The sequence below is a fragment of the Schistocerca cancellata genome, chromosome 8, assembly GCF_023864275.1.
Source record: "Schistocerca cancellata isolate TAMUIC-IGC-003103 chromosome 8, iqSchCanc2.1, whole genome shotgun sequence".
In the NCBI taxonomy this organism is placed as follows: Eukaryota; Metazoa; Arthropoda; class Insecta; order Orthoptera; family Acrididae; genus Schistocerca; species Schistocerca cancellata.
In genome coordinates, this window is record NC_064633.1 from 7,010,587 (window position 1) to 7,031,621 (window position 21,035).

At 43.7% G+C, this 21,035-nt stretch overlaps 1 protein-coding gene across 1 annotated transcript in view; it reads right to left on the reverse strand.

Annotated features, from left to right (window-relative positions):
* Nucleotides 1–21,035, reverse strand: part of LOC126095184 (myrosinase 1-like) — a 43,466-nt gene that overhangs the window by 13,807 nt on the left and 8,624 nt on the right. The window contains exons 3-7 of the mRNA XM_049909917.1: nucleotides 10,452–10,586; nucleotides 7,305–7,427; nucleotides 7,044–7,227; nucleotides 3,829–3,923; nucleotides 1,676–1,823 (exon numbers count right to left, since the gene is read on the reverse strand). Coding sequence (XP_049765874.1) covers nucleotides 1,676–1,823; nucleotides 3,829–3,923; nucleotides 7,044–7,227; nucleotides 7,305–7,427; nucleotides 10,452–10,586 — 685 coding nt within the window. The remainder of the gene's footprint in view (nucleotides 1–1,675; nucleotides 1,824–3,828; nucleotides 3,924–7,043; nucleotides 7,228–7,304; nucleotides 7,428–10,451; nucleotides 10,587–21,035) is intronic.

Genomic DNA, 21,035 nt, shown 5'->3' on the forward strand with positions numbered 1-21,035 from the left:
ATAACTACTGCGACTCAACTGGTCTTATCAATTCACATCCGACTTTCACGAACCCGTATAACATTTTCTTGTGGCCACCTACATCGTCCGTCCCAATAGTTCCAAGACTGATTTTAATCTTGGCGCACAAGAAAAATCAGCGTAATAGAGGCTGCTTGAACTAACAACGTTAAGCAGTCCACTAGTCGGTTTTGAACAGGCAGCGTTAAGTAGTGGACATACAGCGATTGTGTATCAGTGTTGCTGACTTAAGAATCATAACAGAGCAACTTTAGAAAAGTGTGTGTGAAATCTGTCCCACACACCTTGACTCCTAAACAAGAGCAACGATTCCTTGACCCCTGCCGCTACATTGTTGAAAGGCAGAAACCGGAAAGTGCTTTTCTGAAAAAAAGGGCATCACAGGTGATGTGAGTTGGTGTTATAAATACGAATCTACCACAAAACGACAAAGTGGGAAACGTCTCACGAACCGTCAACGCTCTGACGACATAACCGGCATTCCAGCCAGTGTGACCTTCGAATTGGAAAACATCCTAAAGAAGGGCTTTGCTGTTAGTTTCACATTGCTGTATGGACTTTATTTGCGCTGTAACCAAGTGAAACTATGTAGAAGACATGAAGTATAAAATCTACCATCTTAACTTTTATCTATTTAATTAATCCAGTGTCGAAACGTTTTGGACTGATAGAGGTATATACTGCTCGTAAATCACATAACGATGAGACAATGAAATAGTTTGAAAGTTACCATGTGATAATATGCAAGGCACGTAATCGGGAACTATTTGCAATTACCCCATTTTTATATATTTTCCAACCAAATTCTAGGTTGGGGAGTGAATTTTCTTACATTGGTATGTTTCACACCTAGGAACACAGATTAATATTTAACATACCATCAATAATTAGTTCATTAGGAAGGGGGCAAGGGAATAGGGATGGAAAAAGATCTTGTCTTTTCCAAAGAAATGTGTATCTTCACCTCAAGCGATTTAGGAAACCCATGGAACATCTACCATCTGGATGAGGACGTGAGTCTCCATGACCCCTGGACTGAGATGGGCAAGTACAGTTAGAAACCACAAATATAGAGACAGGGAGGATATAAGGTACGACAGCAGTGCAGATAGGGCAAATAACATTCACGGCATTCAAGATACGTTTGGTACAACATGAAACATTTATAGGCAGACGCATAGCATTACCTGAACTATGTCTCTGGTCGTGCCAGTAGTGACACATTGCAATGTGACTTACAAATTAGGAAAACGAAATATATTTTACATTTAAGCCTTTCTTTAGGACTATTTTAGTCAGTACTTGGATCTTTAGAGCACAGAAAACTAGAGACCATACCCTAATCTGGTCGGTGACTGACATTTTAAGGAACTAAAACGAAGTACAAGTCTCATGAATAAGGAATGCAAAAGGTGGGTCTTCGAATTTAGCATGTAAATATAGACTATGTGCAGGAGAAGTGTGCATGTTGTGGGAAGGATAGCAGCTACTGCTTGTGGCACTGCTGTTGAAGCATATGAAGAAGAAGGAAGGAATAAGAACTTGAAGAAGAAGGCAAAATGTACAATTAAAAGATTATGTTAATCTTGTTAAATATGGCATTTTGTTGGAGATATCGTGCAATGTACGCTGCTTTGATAAATCTGGAGCTCACCTCTGAGGTATGCAAGCTCTTCCTGAGTGAATGTTGGCAACCGTGAGCGGGGCCGTCCCTCAGCTGCACTGTTGGCGTCTACCCTCTGACGCAAGATGGTCGGGTAATCCCCATCTTGGTTGAAGATGGGGTGTGCGTAGAGTCCAACCTGATCAACAACAGATAAAAGTAATCAGTATCCTTTCCTTGTAGCCAATTTATTGATGCTCGTGGCAACATCTTGACACAGAGTAAATCAGGTGAATGTATAATCAAAAAGTAAGCAAACTGGATTTTAAATGTATCTAGAGATTTCAGACATAGACACAGTGCCATATTGTCGACTGTTAAACGAAGGTCCGAGTGTATGGAATCGGCTCCTAGATAAGTGAGTGGCTCCAAGACCTTTTAAGTAATATACCCCAGTGTGTTAACCTGGACGATGAGTGTTGATCAGAGACAAAGGAATTGCCAGGAGTGCCCTATGGGAAATGTGACAGGACCGTCTCGTCCTCTAAATACATTAACGAAATCAGGGATAAGTTGAGAGTAACCTGCAACTGTTTGCTAATGACACCGTAGTGTATGGGAAAGTGTCTCAACTCTGAGTCACTGCAGTTTGCTCTAATGCTGGGGAAATGAAGATAAGTAGGGTAAACATACCTGTAGTGATTGTGTACAATATTAGCGATGTACCACTTAATACAGTTACATTTGTTTATTATCTGGGGTGTAGTGCTGCAAAGTGACATGAAAGGTAATGAACACTCAATTGTAGAGGTGGCAGGTGGTCGCCTTCGGTGTATTGGGAGAATTCAGGGAAGTGTAATTCATCCATAAAGGAGACCACGTACAAACCACTAGTGCGACTCATTCTTGAGTACTGCTAGAGTGTTTGGGATCCCCACCAAGAGTGATTTAAGGAAGACACGGAGACCGTGTTACCAGGTTTGTAACCGTTTGCTTCGGTCAACACGTATTACATAAATGCTCCGTTACCTCGATGGGAATACCTGGAGGGGAGATGATGTTCATTTCGCAAAAATCTATTCAGGAAATTTAGAGAACCGGCATTTGCAACAGACAGTGTGTCGATTTTACTGCCTCCGACATCTTGCGTAAGCACCATGAAGACAATATAGGACAAATCAGGGCTCGTACAGAAGCATACACATGGCGGTTTTTCTCTCGCACCATTTGCAAGTGGAACAGGAATGAGAGGCACTAATATTGGTGCAAGGCATCCTCTACCATGCACCGTATAGTGCCTTGCGGTGTGTATATAGTTCTAGATGTAGAAAAAAATTAAAGAATCGGAATATCTTAATGATGCATGAGCACCAAGAATTTTTTGTTTCATGGCACTTCATTGCTAAATTCTTGGATGCTCACGAGACATGTCTTTACTGTTATTGACATTTCGCAGTCCCTTTCCTTTTTGTTATGCGAGGTAGTATCCATTCACTCACAAATTGAAGTATTGTTTAAAAAAAGCGGACCAATAAAGATAAAAATATAATTCGACGCCATTACTGAATAATCCAGTAAAATTTTTTCTAGCAAATGATAGCCCACAATTCACATGTATACTGAAACCTCCTCCGAATGTAGTGCGGCATGTTAGTACTCCATTTAGCCTTGTACGCAACAAATAATGAGAGCGATATCTCTCGAAATTCGCGTAAGAAACATTACTGAGCAGGCTCATTTATCAATAATAAGCAGTCGTCTGTGTGCATTACAGACGTTCTTTCACGTAGTGCTCATCAGCACATTAATACGATCCACTCATATGTTTCTAGGCTCAAAGTTAAAACTATGTAATCCACTAAAAGTAACCAGTAGATAAAATCTTTGCACAACTGTAGACTCTGATCGTTAACGACTAGAAGTACTTTGAAGGATGCATAGCTCAGTTTTTCACAAATAATTCATGTATACTGGAAGCATGGATTAATACTTCGTCCGATGAGAGACCACGAGCCCGAAACCGTACCACTAGTCACAGTAATCACTCCTACATCACAGAAACTGAATGACATGAACTGTTCACGATTAAGGTAGCTTGTGACAATAAGCAGCAATACGATCAATCACTGGAAAAGGACGAAACATACTTTCAAGTTAATAATAAAGAAAAGCAGATGAATACGTGTGGCAGTTACGGTACTTACATCGAACTGAAGCCTTCTCTCTACAGCTTCCAAATCTTCTGTCGAATTTGAAGCAGGTTCTCTTCCCGAAACAGTCAACGTGATTCCTACGCTGCCTGTAACAGATTTTGATTCGGAAAATTAATAAAATACACTACTTTCATGTAGCACAAAGAACGTTAGGCATTATTTAGTAGCATTGGGGTATGGTGTGCATTGTTTCCTCGTCATAGCAACGAACTCCATGATCATCTACTGAAGCATAATCGCAAGTGCCACTAATATCACAAGAAGAGCAAATGAAATGGGTCCGAGACGTGAGCCGACTTGGCGCCCACAAGCGAGGCAAATATGAGTCGCTCCAGCGGGAGGGTTAGTCATAAGCATGTCTGCACGATCGTTTTGCGCTTGACGCAATCTCTAAGGCGTAGGGAAGGTCTATTTGCCCCTGTTATTTCACTGAGTAATGTGCGCCAGGGCAGACGGGGGTGGTCCATACGATGCAGATGTCTAACCACCGCAGGCGACGTTGTTTGAGCGTAGCAGTGATACTCTGTTGTTTTGCAGAGCTTTCGTTCCTGTTTGGCATACGACGTCCAAGTCTCAGCTCCATACAGGAGAGTACGCAGCACACATGATTGATACACAAGCATTGTTGTCGACAATGTTTTTGTTGTCCCATGCTCGTGTGCGAAACGTACCGAAAGTACCGGCAGCCTTTCCTTTCATTTACCTCGTCATCGAGAGAGACATCTTCCGTCATTATTGGACAAAATAGCAGAATTTATCGACTACCTTCAACAAGGAGCCATCCAGTTAGATGGCAGGCGGATCTGTGTATGCTTGCCCATGACAACAGTCTTCTTTACGTTTATATACATGGAGCTGTTGCAGATCGTATTGAGTATGTGCTACAAATGCAGCATCGTCAGCAAATAAGAGGCTATTTACAAGCAAGTCTTCCCAGAAGCGCTTGGATCTGAGTAGAGAAATGTTGTAGAGCTTCCCATAACCTCTAGTATACAGGTGAATGCCACAGTGCCATATTTAGTTTTACCAAAAGCAACTTCGAGGGGTGCTGAGAAAAAAATATTTAACAGAGTGGGAGGGAATACGCAGCCTTGACGAAGCCCTCTTCTCACAGCAAACGTGTCAGATGTGATTCCATCGAAGACCACAGCACCTTCCATACCTTCGTGAAAAGCCTTGATCATCTTTAAGAGCTTTGAAGGACACCCTGTCTTCAAAAGTACTGCATACATTCTTTCTCTGCTGACTGTGTCGAAAGCTATGTTTAGGTCGACAAAGTCAATGAACACAAAGGTTTTCTGCTCGCGGCGCTTTTTCTGAATTTGGCGGAGTGTGAAGATGATGTCAATTGCAGATCGTTGGGGACGAAGCCCACATTGGTCCTCAGGGTATATACTTTCGGCAAGCTTCTGAAGTCTGCCCATCACCACATGGGCAAACGTATTTCCAGGTATACTCAGAAGTGATATTCCACAGTGACAGTAGCAATCGCCGCGATCACCTTTACCTTTGTATAAAGTAACAAGATTGGCATCTCGCATATTTTGCGGTACACTACCCTAAGCCCAACATTTCATTAAGAGGTTGAAAAGTAGCGGAAAAACTTCCTTCAGTTTTACAATTTCTGTAGAGATGTCTTTCCCAGGGAACTTCCCACATTTGAGCTGTGCAGTTTCTCTTTGAAGCTCCTCCATAGAAGGTGTAGCATCCAAGTCATGGTAAGGTGTCAGCTGAGGAATTTCATCCATTTGCTTTGGAATAATGTTGATGAGACGTGAGTAGAGGCTGCACTAATTCTCTACCCAACGGTGCAATTGAAGGTTCCGATCTGTGATTACTTTTCCATCCATTTCCTTGAGTGATACGCTATTCTTTGGAATGGATTCAATGGCCCGTTTGATGCTTGGGTACACACCACCGAAGTCGCCAACATCGAAACACTCATGTATGCCAGTGCAAAGTTGCTCCCAATAGGAATTGATACCGTTGCCGACAGAGCGTTGAGCAGCTGTCTTTAATTTGCATAGCTCCCTGCGTGTAGAACTGCATGGGTTTTTATGCCAGATGACAGTGGCCTGATCCTTAGCGTCAAGGAGAGGTTTCAAGACATCTACGTTCCCGATAAACCAATCCTGGGATTTTGCTTCCAGATTACTGAACACGTTTCCAGCCGTAATGGTAATAAGCGATTTTATCCTCTGCCAAACTTCAGAAATAGGAGCGGCTGGGTCCCAGGGATCTCGTCACTAATTTCTTGTACTGCAGCAACGTTTCTTGTTTTGGAAATCATTAATTTTTGTTTTGCAAGGTGTTCTGGCAGAGTGCAACTTTTTAGTCACGAAGCGCACTTCTGTCGCTACTAGTGCATGATCCAATCACAGTCTCCACTAATAAAAGAACGTGAATGAAGAAAGTAGCGCAGATCTTTCCTTTTAGTTACAATAAGATGTAGTGGGCGCCAATATTTTGAGCGGAGGTGCATCCAGGAAACCTTGTGGTTCAGCTTGCCCTTAAGGTATTTTGCATAGGATCGAAGAAAAATGAATTATTCAGAGCGAAACACCTTCGTTTTTGTTAGGTATTTGTGCAATGTGTTTATTATGACTTTCTAATGACTCCTGCAAAGAAAATTTCCGTTTGGATTTTTTTCTATGCGGTAGCGTACCTAAATATCTGTCGAACAAGAATAATGACTGTGTGAGTGAAGTGTACAGAGTGTTGTGAATGTAATGGCATCCGAATACATATGACTCCATAAGAGTTGAGGTAAGTGGGCGGTTTAGCCGAAACGTAAACTTTTTTATGAATTCATGGTTCAAATGGTTCAAATGGCCCTGAGCACTATGGGACTCAACTGCTGTGGTCATAAGTCCCCTAGAACTTAGAACTACTTAAACCTAACCTACCTAAGGACAGCACACAACACCCAGCCATCACGAGGCAGAGAAAATCCCTGACCCCGCCGGGAATCGAACCCGGGAACCCGGGCGTGGGAAGCGAGAACGCTACGGCACGACCACGAGATGCGATTCATGAATATGGAAGAAACACTTTCTCGATTCTCTGTGGTATACTGCGTATTTGTGAGGAAAATGGTTAGGTTCTTTACATACAATGTTTAAATGATTAATAATGATAATAATAATAATAATAATAATAATAATAGTGACCAACAGGAAACTCAATACAAGGAACGTTTAACACACCATTCTGCGTGGCCCTGTACTGTTCGTCGTAGAGGCGATACGCGAGTCCATGTGCTCTGATCACAGTGTGTGAGGCCATGTAGTCGCCGATGCCAGACGCGTTCTGCGAGGGCGCCATACCACCAGAGGTGGCGTAGCCACCGGTGAAGATGTCCGGCGCGTTGAACGTGATCCACCACTTCACCTGAAGAACCACGGCTGTCAGATGTATTTCAGCAGGCAGAAACCCGCGCAGGAAACAGTATAACAGTCGGTACTCACTCTGTCTCCGAAGTTTTCAAACAGCACTCTGGCGTACTCCACGAAATAGTCGGCGAGGAGTGGGTTTGGCCATCCACCGATGTACTGCAGTGCTTGCGGTAGGTCATAGTGGTACATCGTCACCTGTACAACATATACCTCATCATTAAATTTGTATTGCGAAATCCACACCATATCGTATTCGTATTTGTGGTTCTTGTTAAATCTGAAATCAAGTTCCCTCCGTGCATATATTGTATTTACAGGTATAAAAAATACATTGAGTGGAACGTTCCAGATTAATCATGTTTTAAGACTGATTGTTGTTCTAACTATAGTAATTTTTGTTTCCCGGTGTAAAAGTGTTTACGATTGACGAAAAAAACGCATTGCACCAGCATTGTGTAGATCATGTGGGCTACTCCAGACACACGAAAATGGGCCTAAATGGTGGACCATCTCTTCGCCTTTTCCTCACTTCGTTACCTACAACATATTCGCCAACAAATTATTACGGGATTACAGAAAACTTATCTTGAAGGTTAGAATAACTGGCTGGCTGAAAGCAGGCCAGACACAGCCCGAAGCTCAGTATTCTTGGATGTTCCACAGAGTGACATTTAGAGGGCTTGGCGACGGTTTAGATACACAGAAGATGGATTCAACCGCCTGAGGAACTGCAAACAGCTTTGAACGGTGTCAGGATGAGTTTTAGTAGGTTTAAACAACTAATGAACAAATAGGGGCTACCGGACAGTCCTGAATGTGAGCGCAGGAAAATCCAATCAATGGACCAATTACCTCGCAGATTGAAATTCTCGATTTCCAAAAAAAGGTTGATTTTGATTACCTTGAAATTATAAAGGATATAATGGGATATGGTAGAAATTCGTCGAGTCATTGAGGTATGTGGGCGATTCGTTCGTATTCGAATCGAGATTAATGATATTTTTTCACAATAGGTACAGACCAAGGGATCCCTTTGGTAGGCTTCTCTCTATGTGACGGCGATGGAAGCGCCACTTCTACGATTACAGGCCGTCTCTATGGGGTGAAGGTCACAGGAAATACGCACGCAGATAATCTTAGACCCACTTTAGATGATGAACAAGATGAGGAGAGCGCGAACAACGTGCTCATCGACTATCAAAGATCGACGTGAGAGACAGTTTGACTTGACCAGGACCAAAGCTATAATCTGGGTGACACTCGTGGCTCCAGACATTCGATAAATAATCACCACTTGGCCTGATATTCACAGCGCCTCCTACGAACGCGTTAGAGCTCGACTGCTAGGAGAAGATCCTTCAAAAAGGCGTTAAGCAGTCAGATACACTTTTTTTCGAAGCTCAATCATATAGATGTTGTCTTACCCATATCTGAATATTATGCCAGCGCTAGATAACCTAACAAGATATTCACGGAAGTGTCACACGTATTAGTTACAAGTGCGAAGAATTGCCCAGGTGAAGATTTTACCCCCTAACAATACAGCTGTTTCGTTAGATGTCATAACAGGAACAGAAAAGACCTAGCTTAAAACATACAGGGTGTTACAAGAAGGTACGGCCAAACTTTCAGGAAACATTCCTCACACACAAAGAAAGAAAATATGTTATGTGGACATGTGTCCAGAAACGCTTACTTTCCATGTTAGAGCTCATTTTATTACTTCTCTTCAAATCACATTAATCATGGAATGGAAACACACAGCAACAGAACGTACCAGCGTGACTTCAAACACTTTGTTACAGGAAATGTTCAAAATGTCCTCCGTTAGCGAGGATACATGCATCCACCCTCCGTAGCATTGAATCCCTGAAGCGCTGATGCAGCCCTGGAGAATGGTGTATTGTATCACAGCCGTCCACAATACGAGCACGAAGAGTCTCTACATTTGGTACCGGGGTTGCGTAGACAAGAGCTTTCAAATGCCCCCATAAATGAAAGTCAAGAGGGTTGAGGTCAGGAGAGCGTGGAGGCCATGGAATTGGTCCGCCTCTACCAATCCATCGGTCACCGAATCTGTTGTTCAGAAGCGTACGAACACTTCGACTGAAATGTGCAGGAGCTCCATCGTGCACGAACCACATGTAGTGTCGTACTTGTAAAGGCACATGTTCCAGCAGCACAGGTAGAGTATCCCGTATGAAATCATGGCGGTGAATCGAGGAAGTACAGTACATACTGACGAAACTAAAATGAGCTCTAACATGGAAATTAAGCGTTTCCGGACACATGTCCACATAACATCTTTTCTTTACTTGTGTGTGAGGAATGTTTCTTGAAAGTTTGGCCGTACCTTTTCGTAACACCCAATATAAGTAAACTGAACCTCTCATCATTATATGAAGATTATACTGTTGAAGAGAATGTGGCCAACATACGCCTACGCAAGAACATAATTTCCAATTATGCAAAAGTATTTATGTATCAACATGAGAACTGCGATAAATGTGACAATCGTAAACCATGTTTTACCGTCTGATTGGATTTTTTTTCTTGGCGCTAAACAGTTCTAGCAAGTCTCCTGTGTAACATGTATGTTGGTGCGTTGTAACCTAAGTCGAGATTTTGTGATCTGAATATCAGTCAGCGCTTAGCTAGCCTCAGGCTTTCGTAAGTCTTCTTCCTTCATTTCCAATTAGATTTAAGCATCGTTCCCTGAACATGTGAAAGCATACTTCTCGAACAATAGATAGACCATACCATCCAGCCGATGTTGCAGAAGAAAACTTGGGAAACTCTATAGACGTGAGCTGAATATTTGCTCTAGACGTAAGTTCGTATATGCTAGGAGAGGTAGATTGTTTTAATTTGCTAGATATGCCCGACCAGTGAATCACCAATTGTAAGCTGAGAGAAGAGCGTGCGGGATCAACGACGAAGTAAACAGACGATCGAGTGGCCCATACCCTCGGCCACAGCCAGTATGCAAGAGGCCGAGTCTAGCGCTATCTGCAGAACAGCTAATGTGCTGCTGCCTACCGTCACGTCCTAAAACTATTCAGTGTACAAAACCACCAGCTGGGTCGAGCTACTCTTCTCCCTCCCAACTCACACACAGTCCGCTGTTATTACTACTGTTAATATATCCAACAAAAGAATCACCGTACCGTGAAAATTGATTGCTTGCCCACCCCAAACACGTGCATGTGTCCCTCTTACCATGGGCTGGATTCCATTTGCCAGCAGCTCGTCGATGAGGTTGTTGTAGTAGTCGATGCCTGGCTGGTTGATGACGTCAACGTCTCCAGTGGGCAGGATGCGCGCCCAAGAGATGGAGAAGCGGTACACTTCCGCCTGTTCATAAACAAGGAGAATAGCGTGAGATACTTTATGAAAATAGTAAGTGTTGTTCTGAAAGACAACATTGTAAGAATAGGAGAAGAATATCATTAGTGTGGTTTAAATTATAAATGACAGATGACACATGCAAAAAACAAGTGTTGGTGGTGGACTTTTGCAAACGTAAGAGTTCAGCACAACTGAAGGTTGTTTTCTAATTTCGCACTCGACAGGAAGAGACTGTACAGGAATGGGCCTCTTAGGAAAACGGTGGATGTAGAAAGATGTTAATAGATTTAACAGCACCATGTACTACGTGCAGCAGACGAACAGTCCGGAAAACTTGACTGTGTGTGTCAGTATGACAATGCACCCTCTCATAAAGCATCGTCTCTGAGGCAATGATTTGTGGACAATAACATTCTGGACTCGTACTGGCACGCCAAGAGTCCCGACCTCAGCCCAATGCAGTGTCTTTGTGATGAGTTGGAACGTGGACTTCTCCGGTTTCGGCTGTCGGGAAAGAATGGGCGAATGGTCGCCACACCTCATGTTAATGTTCAGAAAAAGGTAATCAACTATTGGATTTTGTGGAACATAAAATGTGAATATTCACGTGGAATCAATTTAGAAATAAATGCGTAAGTTTTCTCTCTCTCTCTCTTTTCATAGACAAAGTAGAAAAGAGGTGTAAAGGTTTTTTCAAATCACCGCTACCAGTCACAAACTTTGTGAACTATTGTATTACTTATTTATTTAGCGACGTGTCTCGAGCGAATATCTCATCTACAGGCTAAACGGCATTACAAAAACAACGGCAACCCATTTTGTAAGCCTCTTATCATACTGTAGCATCCAACACAAAAGTTTAATGTGGGGCTGATTGATCGACGAAGTTCAGTAACGTTACCTCACTGTTACTTGGCCTTAATCCCTCACATTTCTCGCTGTGGTGACATTGAAAGGTAATGTCGTGTTCGACATCCATTGATGTTGTGCACACGTTATATAAGCGTGTTCGTCAAGGCATGTCGTCAAATCTGAGGAGAATCGGGTGAGTTAGCATGAACCCATGAATACTTGAGAAGGAACGCTGACGGATGTGTCAGAATGAGTGGTAAACACGGAAGTAGCTCCTGAAATGTGAAAAGATTTATCTGTTTTAGGACAGAATCGCCCATATCTCAACAAGTAATTATTTCTGGACATATGTTCACAGTATTATTTTCCAACATTTGACCAGTAATACCACATGTAAGAATGTGCTATACTCTTCACAGGGAAATGAAGGAATCGATTAATTAGTAGAGCAAGACGAGAATGAATTTGAAAGTTCGTGACGATTGAAACGCTTATATAGGGGAGGAATGGGAAAAAATGGCTCTGAGCACTATGGGACTTAAGATCTGAGGTCATCAGTCCCCTAGAACTTAGAACTACTTAAACCTAACTAACCTAAGGACATCACTCACATCCGTGCCCGAGTTAGGATTCGAACCTGCGACCGTAGCGGTGGCGCGGTTCCAGACTGAAACGCCTAGAATCGCTCGGCCACACCGGCTGGTAGGAATGAAAAAATATAAATCGCACTAGGTAAAGAGCTACAAATCATATCATGAAATTCAGGCAGAAGCTTCTAAATGACGAAAGAGTAGACTAAAATGCAAGAGAATAAAGAAAAAAGTATACAACGGATTTGAATACTGCAAATTTAGAAGAAAGTGTGATTACCAAACTGTATGTGGCAATAACACATACAAAGGCGTCGAAAGTAGTTCAGTAGAGGATAAGTGGCATATAGTGAAATAGGAAATAAGTAACGTAGGACAGTAGTTCACAGTGTAGTGAAGTAATGGATTATGCAAAAACACTCTAACTTATTGAAAGCAGAAGAAACAAAAGAATCTTGAGAATGAGGTAGTAAAGCAACAGTAAAAGTTGCTAGAAAATAAAGTTAACAAAGCGTGAAAGTATATGTCGTAAAGGATGGGAGAAGAAATAAGATATAGAGGAAGAAATGGCTGCAGAAGAAACTCGACACCGCCTACAGATTACACGTAGCTTCGGAGAAGTATAATTTAAAGGCGTTGACCTATGACGTGGATATGGCGAACCTCTGTTAAACACAGAAAAAGGAATGCATAGAAAGCCGAGTGACGTCGAAGAAATGATCCGAATGAAAGTGAAATGAGAGTGGGTATATAAACAACTTTCTTTCGACTTCAGCCTCCGCTAACAACGAATGAAAAACCATTGGTTTGTATAACATATAAACAGGATTCAGAGACACCGTAAATAAACTGCACGCCAACTTCATAGAGAAATATTTTAATCTATGAAAACCAGAATGTACAAACATTTTATACATCCATATTTTCAGAATGACTACAGAAGATGGTTTGTAAATAAAAGCGAAACGCATGTGGTGTAAAATACTTTTCAATTAATTGCAGTATACTTAAGATGAAAAACCAATAATAATTCAAAGTGTAACAGTTTGCAAGATGAATATGTCACCCATATTCAGTGTATTAGAAAGAAAGGTAGTATGTTAACCGAAGATCGAAAACTCAATTATGGGCGATGATCTAAAAACAAACTACACTGTAAAACTCCACCACAATAGCAGAAAATTATTTTTCTAGCTTTCCAAAGTCGCTAGATGCAGTACAAACATGTCCAACGTAGCTACTTTCGACTAACTCTGAACACGAAAGAAATTCATAAATTTTATATTGGGTAATGTAAGTTTAACTACACACATAACTGAGATACAGTAAATTTTTCTAATATTAGAAGTTGATGACGATAATAAAAAATATGATGATGAAATTGAATGACAGTTTACTGTGTCCACCAGAATGGATCACAGACTACCTAATGTCACTAACATTGACTGTAGACGAGGGCACCTCATTGCATAATAATGCTCCAGGCCTTTCAGGACCCATTATAGCTGCAATATTACGCAACAACAGTGAAATGTGCCAATAGATAATTCGATTTTTGAGATGAATACTCATAGCTTACAAATCCAATGAACAGCCTTAGGCGAGGTTCCTTAACTACGAGGTCAGTAATTTGGTTCCGATGTCTACCGATTACAGTGTTCCGCAGTGACACCGTCAACCCGACTGCTACTGAAGCAGCCTCTGCCATAACCGTGCACGCAGCGACTGCCAGATTTATGCCTGACTTCAGAAATTCTTCCTCGTGTTCGGCGCTGCATAACTTACTACGAGGTCAGTAATTTGGTTCTGATGTCTACCGATTACAGTGTTCCGCAGTGAGACCGTCAACCCGACTGCTACTGAAGCAGCCTCTGCCATAACCGTGCACGCAGCGACTGCCAGATTTATGCCTGACTTCAGAAATTCTTCCTCGTGTTCGGCGCTGCATAACTTACTACGAGGTCAGTAATTTGGTTCTGATGTCTACCGATTACAGTGTTCCGCAGTGAGACCGTCAACCCGACTGCTACTGAAGCAGCCTCTGCCATAACCGTGCACGCAGCGACTGCCAGATTTATGCCTGACTTCAGAAATTCTTCCTCGTGTTCGGCGCTGCATAACTTACTACGAGGTCAGTAATTTGGTTCTGATGTCTACCGATTACAGTGTTCCGCAGTGACACCGTCAACCCGACTGCTACTGAAGCAGCCTCTGCCATAACCGTGCACGCAGCGACTGCCAGATTTATGCCTGACTTCAGAAATTCTTCCTCGTGTTCGGCACTGCATAACTTACTACGAGGTCAGTAATTTGGTTCTGATGTATACCGATTACAGTGTTCCGCAGTGACACCGTCAACCCGAATGTTACTGAAGCAGCCTCTGCCATAACCGTGCACGCAGCAACTGCCAGATTTATGCCTGACTTCAGAAATTCTTCCTCGTGTTCGGCGCTGCATAACTTACTACGAGGTCAGTAATTTGGTTCTGATGTCTACCGATTACAGTTTTCCGCAGTGACACCGTCAACCCGACTGCTACTGAAGCAGCCTCTGCCATAACCGTGCACGCAGCGACTGCCAGATTTATGCCTGACTTCAGAAATTCTTCCTCGTGTCGGCGCTGCATAACTTACTACGAGGTCAGTAATTTGGTTCTGATGTCTACCGATTACAGTGTTCCGCCGTGACACCGTCAACCCGACTGCTACTGAAGCAGCCTCTGCCATAACCTTGCACGCAGCAACTGCCAGATTTATGCCTGACTTCAGAAATTCTTCCTCGTGTTCGGCGATGAATAACTTACTACGAGGTCAGTAATTTGCTTTTGATGTCTACTGATTACACTGTTCCGCAGTGACACCGTCAACCCGACTGCTACTGAAGCAGCCTCTGACATAACCGTGCACGCAGCGACTGCCAGATTTATGCCTGACTTCAGAAATTCTTCCTCGTGTTCGGCGCTGCATAACTTACTATGAGGTCAGTAATTTGGTTCTGATGTCTACCGATTACAGTGTTCCGCAGTGACACCGTCAACCCGACTGCTACTGAAGCAGCCTCTGCCATAACCGTGCACGCAGCGACTGCCAGATTTATGCCTGACTTCAGAAATTCTTCCTCATGTTCGGCGCTGCATAACTTACTACGAGGTCAGTAATTTGGTTCTGATGTCTACCGATTACAGTGTTCCACAGTGACACCGTCAACCCGAATGTTACTGATCAGCCTCTGCCATAACCGTGCACGCAGCGACTGCCAGATTTATGCCTGACTTCAGAAATTCTTCCTCGTGTCGGCGCTGCATAACTTACTACGAGGTCAGTAATTTGGTTCTGATGTCTACCGATTACAGTGTTCTGAAGTGACACCGTCAACCCGACTGCTACTGAAGCAGCCTCTGCCATAACCGTGCACGCAGCGACTGCCAGATTTATGCCTGACTTCAGAAATTCTTCCTCGTGTTCGGCGCTGCATAACTTACTACGAGGTCAGTAATTTGGTTCCGATGTCTACCGATTACAGTGTTCCGCAGTGACACCGTCAACCCGACTGCTACTGAAGCAGCCTCTGCTATAACCGTGCATGCAGCGACTGCCAGATTTATGCCTGACTTCAGAAATTCTTCCTCGTGTTCGGCGCTGCATAACTTACTACGAGGTCAGTAATTTGGTTCTGATGTCTACCGATTACAGTGTTCCACAGTGACACCGTCAACCCGACTGCTACTGAAGCAGCCTCTGCCATAACCATGCACGCAGCGACTGCCAGATTTATGCCTGACTTCAGAAATTCTTCCTCGTGTTCGGCGCTGCATAACTTACTACTAATTTGGTTCTGATGTCTACCGATTACAGTTTTCCGCAGTGACACCGTCAACCCGACTGCTACTGAAGCAGCCTCTGCCATAACCGTGCACGCAGCGACTGCCAGATTTATGCCTGACTTCAGAAATTCTTCCTCGTGTCGGCGCTGCATAACTTACTACGAGGTCAGTAATTTGGTTCTGATGTCTACCGATTACAGTGTTCCGCAGTGACACCGTCAACCCGACTGCTACTGAAGCAGCCTCTGCCATAACCGTGCACGCAGCAACTGCCAGATTTATGCCTGACTTCAGAAATTCTTCCTCGTGTTCGGCGATGAATAACTTACTACGAGGTCAGTAATTTGCTTTTGATGTCTACTGATTACACTGTTCCGCAGTGACACCGTCAACCCGACTGCTACTGAAGCAGCCTCTGACATAACCGTGCATGCAGCGACTGCCAGATTTATGAATGACTTCAGAAATTCTTCCTCGTGTTCGGCGCTGCATAACTTACTATGAGGTCAGTAATTTGGTTCTGATGTCTACCGATTACAGTGTTCCGCAGTGACACCGTCAGCCCGACTGCTACTGAAGCAGCCTCTGCCATAACCGTGCACGCAGCGACTGCCAGATTTATGCCTGACTTCAGAAATTCTTCCTCGTGTTCGGCGCTGCATAACTTACTACGAGGTCAGTAATTTGGTTCTGATGTCTACCGATTACAGTGTTCTGAAGTGACACCGTCAACCCGACTGCTACTGAAGCAGCCTCTGCCATAACCGTGCACGCAGCGACTGCCAGATTTATGCCTGACTTCAGAAATTCTTCCTTGTGTTCAGCGCTGCATAACTTACTACGAGGTCAGTAATTTGGTTCTGATGTCTACCGATTACAGTGTTCCGCAGTGACACCGTCAACCCGACTGCTACTGAAGCAGCCTCTGCCATAACCGTGCACGCAGCAACTGCCAGATTTATGCCTGACTTCAGAAATTCTTCCTCGTTTTCGGCGCTGCATAACTTACTACGAGGTCAGTAATTTGGTTCTGATGTCTACCGATTACAGTTTTCCGCAGTGACACCGTCAACCCGACTGCTACTGAAGCAGCCTCTGCCATAACCGTGCACGCAGCGACTGCCAGATTTATGCCTGACTTCAGAAATTCTTCCTCGTGTTCGGCGCTGCATAACTTACTACGAGGTCAGTAATTTGGTTCTGATGTCTACCGATTACAGTGTTCTGAAGTGACACCGTCAACCCGACTGCTACTGAAGCAGCCTCTGCCATATCCGTGCACGCAGCGACTGCCAGATTTATGCCTGACTTCAGAAATTCTTCCTCGTGTTCGGCGCTGCATAACTTACTACGAGGTCAGTAATTTGGTTCTGATGTCTACCGATTACAGTTTTCCACAGTGACACCGTCAACCCGACTGCTACTGAAGCAGCATCTGCCATAACCGTGCATGCAGCAACTGCCAGATTTATGCCTGACTTCAGAAATTCTTCCTCGTGTTCGGCGCTGCATAAGTTACCATGCCGGCTCAATGCCGTGTTCTCCCCAGTAATAACAAGTACCACAGCACTCATGTAAATATCTGCCTGCTAGTGTCCTGTTTATATTGAAATAATGATTAACAGCCACGAAAATCAGCTCTAAGATGAGCCTTAATACCAAGAGCAAAACAGTGTTTCCTTTTCCAACTTTAGTGTGTGAAGGAAAAATATTATTCGTATTTGGGTACGTTTTGTAAAGTGGTTAGCCATCAGTCCAGACATAAAACAGAACAGAAATATTTTGTTATTATTATTCACATTTGGACCGTACTGGATCAAACGGTCTGCAACACGGCCCATTCTCAGCGCTTTGTTTCAGTTTTACTTTGTGCCCACATTCCTGTCATTCTCTGAGAATGGACTCTTTTCGGTAGTCTGATCAAATTATTCCGATGTTCCTGGGTTTTTCTGCTGCGCCAGCTCTCCAGTCGTGAATTTTATGCCTCAATTTTTCCCTATGCGGTTTATTAAGTTGAGTTACTTCTGCTTCCTTCCGATCTCCTTTTACCGCACCGACCCATTTCATTGGGTCAGTTTTTAATCTACTGTCGGTTTCGTGGAATACCACAACGAGTATAATTAACCTGATTGGTTTCATTCTCTTAATATGTCCATAGACTTTCATACGCGACTACAAATTGCTATTCTTTTAAACTTATTTATCTGCTCTTTGCCTGTATGCGGCATAATCTGGACATAATATTGACTATGACTATATTGTAGTGTCTAAGTCTGGCGTACTTGGCGATGCATTTTTTGTTACCCATTACATTAAAAAAAGTTTTGCATCACCTCGGTTCCGAAAGTTCCGGAACCTGTACAGAAAATTGGAATAGAGATTAACAAAAACATCATTTCCGCCCTATTTATTGCTCATGAAAACCACACAATGCTTGTTGTACCACCATACAGCGAGACCTTCAGTCGTTGTGGTCCAGATTTCTGTACCCACGGTACCTCTAATACCCAGTAGCACGTCCTCTAGCATTGATGCATGCCTGTAGTCGTCGTGGCATACTATCCACAAGTTCATCAAGGCGCTGTTGGTCCAGATTGTCCCGCTCCTCAACGGCGATTCGGCGTAGGTTATTGAAACACAGAAAATGGAATGGCTGGTGGGTCACGTTATCCATAAACAGTCCTTTTCAACCTGTCCCAGGCATTTTCGAGAGGTTTCATGTACGGTGAACACGTTGGCCACTCTAGTCTAGCGATGTCGTTATCCTGAAGGAAGTAATTCACATGATATGCACGATGGGGGCGCGAATTGTCGTCCATGAAGACGAATTCCTCTCCAATATGCTGCTGATAGGTTGCACTATCACTCGGAGGATGACATTCATGTATCGTACAGCCGTTACGGCCCCTTCCATGACCGCCAGCGGCGTACGTCGGACTCACGTAATGCCACCCCAAAACAGGACGGAACCTCCACCTCGCTGCACTCGCTGGACAGTGTGCCTAAAGCCGTCGGCACACAGACCGTGCTGTCGAACGTTGAGCGTAGAGCGTGCCGAGTTTCTGACGTCACAGCATGGAACAGCACGCTCGGGAGTCTTCCCGAACGTGCAGAGCAATATTTGACATGTCAGATATTCTGAGCGTTGACCAATGAGATGGCACAACGCCACCTACGTCACACACACGCCGTCCCCCTTCAGTACAGAGTTGTGAGGCGCCATATTGGCATTCATTTCAAGCCTATACGTATATATGCCGTTTCTGAGCACCGGCAAATTGAGAATCACTGGAAAACCCGTTGTTAACTGTGTGATTCGTTCCAATAAAATAATGAGAAACATCATATTCGTGGCAAAAGAATTATTGTAATTTGCGTATTATGAGAGTAGACTATTTGAAGGCAGCGACACATTGAAGAACCATCCAAAATGCATTGTTCTTGGTACAATTTTTTATAATTAAATTTCAGTCAGTAACATAACTACAATTAAGGTTTTTAGCGAGAGGTAACATACTATGATAAGCTACCACTGCTGTGATGTAGATTTAGCGTAATGAATAGCGTCACTGTCTTGGTAACGAGACAGTTGGGGCGGTGGTTCGCGTCCCGACACAACCAATTTCTTTTCCCTTAACAGTCGCTTTTTTATTAGGTTCTGATACTTTATTATTAGGTTAATATAAGTATAGACTATTATATTTGATGTTATGTAAGTACAAGTTCCCCTTTCTTGAGGGTGACTTTGTTCGATTGGCTTAATCTAAAGGACAGCTTGCCCTACTTGTATAAAGATATTTTGCTTCTTTTCCTTTCACGCTTCGTAATTCATATGTTGCAAAGATTCTGCTACTGGGTAGGAATAGTGATCAAGTAAGACTGACCTTGGGGTTTTACTAAAATGTGGGAATGATGAAATAATCTTTATCTTATGCAGAGAAGTATTCCAAATTTGTACCGCGCTATTTGTGATGTGTCGACAGAGGGGCCGACACAGTGTTATTTTGAGGGGGCCGAATAGGCACGCTATAAGCTCACCCAGAATATCGTGAAGTCTGAAACAGGACGCTCAATGAATGCTAATAAGAAAAGAACGTAATGTCGGTTTACTTAACTTTATTATCCTTGTGGTATACATCGTTCTTGTTGAGACATGCTTTGGACGATAATTATCAATTGCTATGTAAGGCTAATGGCGCCTTGCTAGGTCGTAGCCATGGACTTAGCTGAAGGCTATTCTAACTGTCTGCTCGGCTAATGAGCGATGCTTCGTCAGTGTAGTCGCTAGCAAAGTCGTCGTACAACTGGGGCGAGTGCTAGTCCGTCTTTCTAGACCTGCCATGTGGTGGCGCTAGGTCTGCAAGTACTGACAGTGGCGACACGCGGGTCCGACATGTACTAATGGACCGCGGCCGATTTAAGCTACCACCTAGCAAGTGTGGTGTCTGGCGGTGACACCACAATTTGTAATGGAACTTTTATAAGCTTGTGTCCTTATGGATTGGACATGGTACTTTCCTTTTCGTGGACGATGGAGGAAACGTGCGTTTTAATAGAGCTAACGTGGGAATTTTACGCGGGCCCGTTCAGTAAACAGTGTGATTTACGTACTAGAAACATCCCTCAACTGTCGCTGTATTGCGTTGCGATCGCGTATACCACGTTGGGGCCCACATACTGTATGCACAAGTCGCATCGTTCCTGAGCGTTCAGCAGCACGTTGAACTTGGCACGCTCAACGTTAACGTTCGGCAGCACGGTCCGTGTGCCGACAGCTTTAGGCATTCACCCTGACCGGGTTGCCTCCAAACACGTCTCCGACGATTGTCTGGTTGAAGGCATATGCGATACTCATCGGTGAAGAGAACGTGATGCCAATCCTGAGCGGTTCATTCGGCATGTTATTGGGCCCATCTGTACCCCGCTGCATGGTGTCGTGATCGCAAAGATGGACCTCGCCATGGACTCCGAGAGTGAAGTTGAGCATCATGCGGCCTACTGCGCACAGTCTGAGTTGTAACGCGATGTCTTATGACTGCACGAAAAACATTACTCACCCATGGTGGCGTTGTTGTCAGGGTTCCTCCGAGCCATAATCCGTAGGCAGCGGTCAGCCATTGCAGTAGTAGCCCTTGGGCGGCCTGAGTGAGGCTAGACAACGACAGTTCCTGTCTCTCTGTATCTCCTCC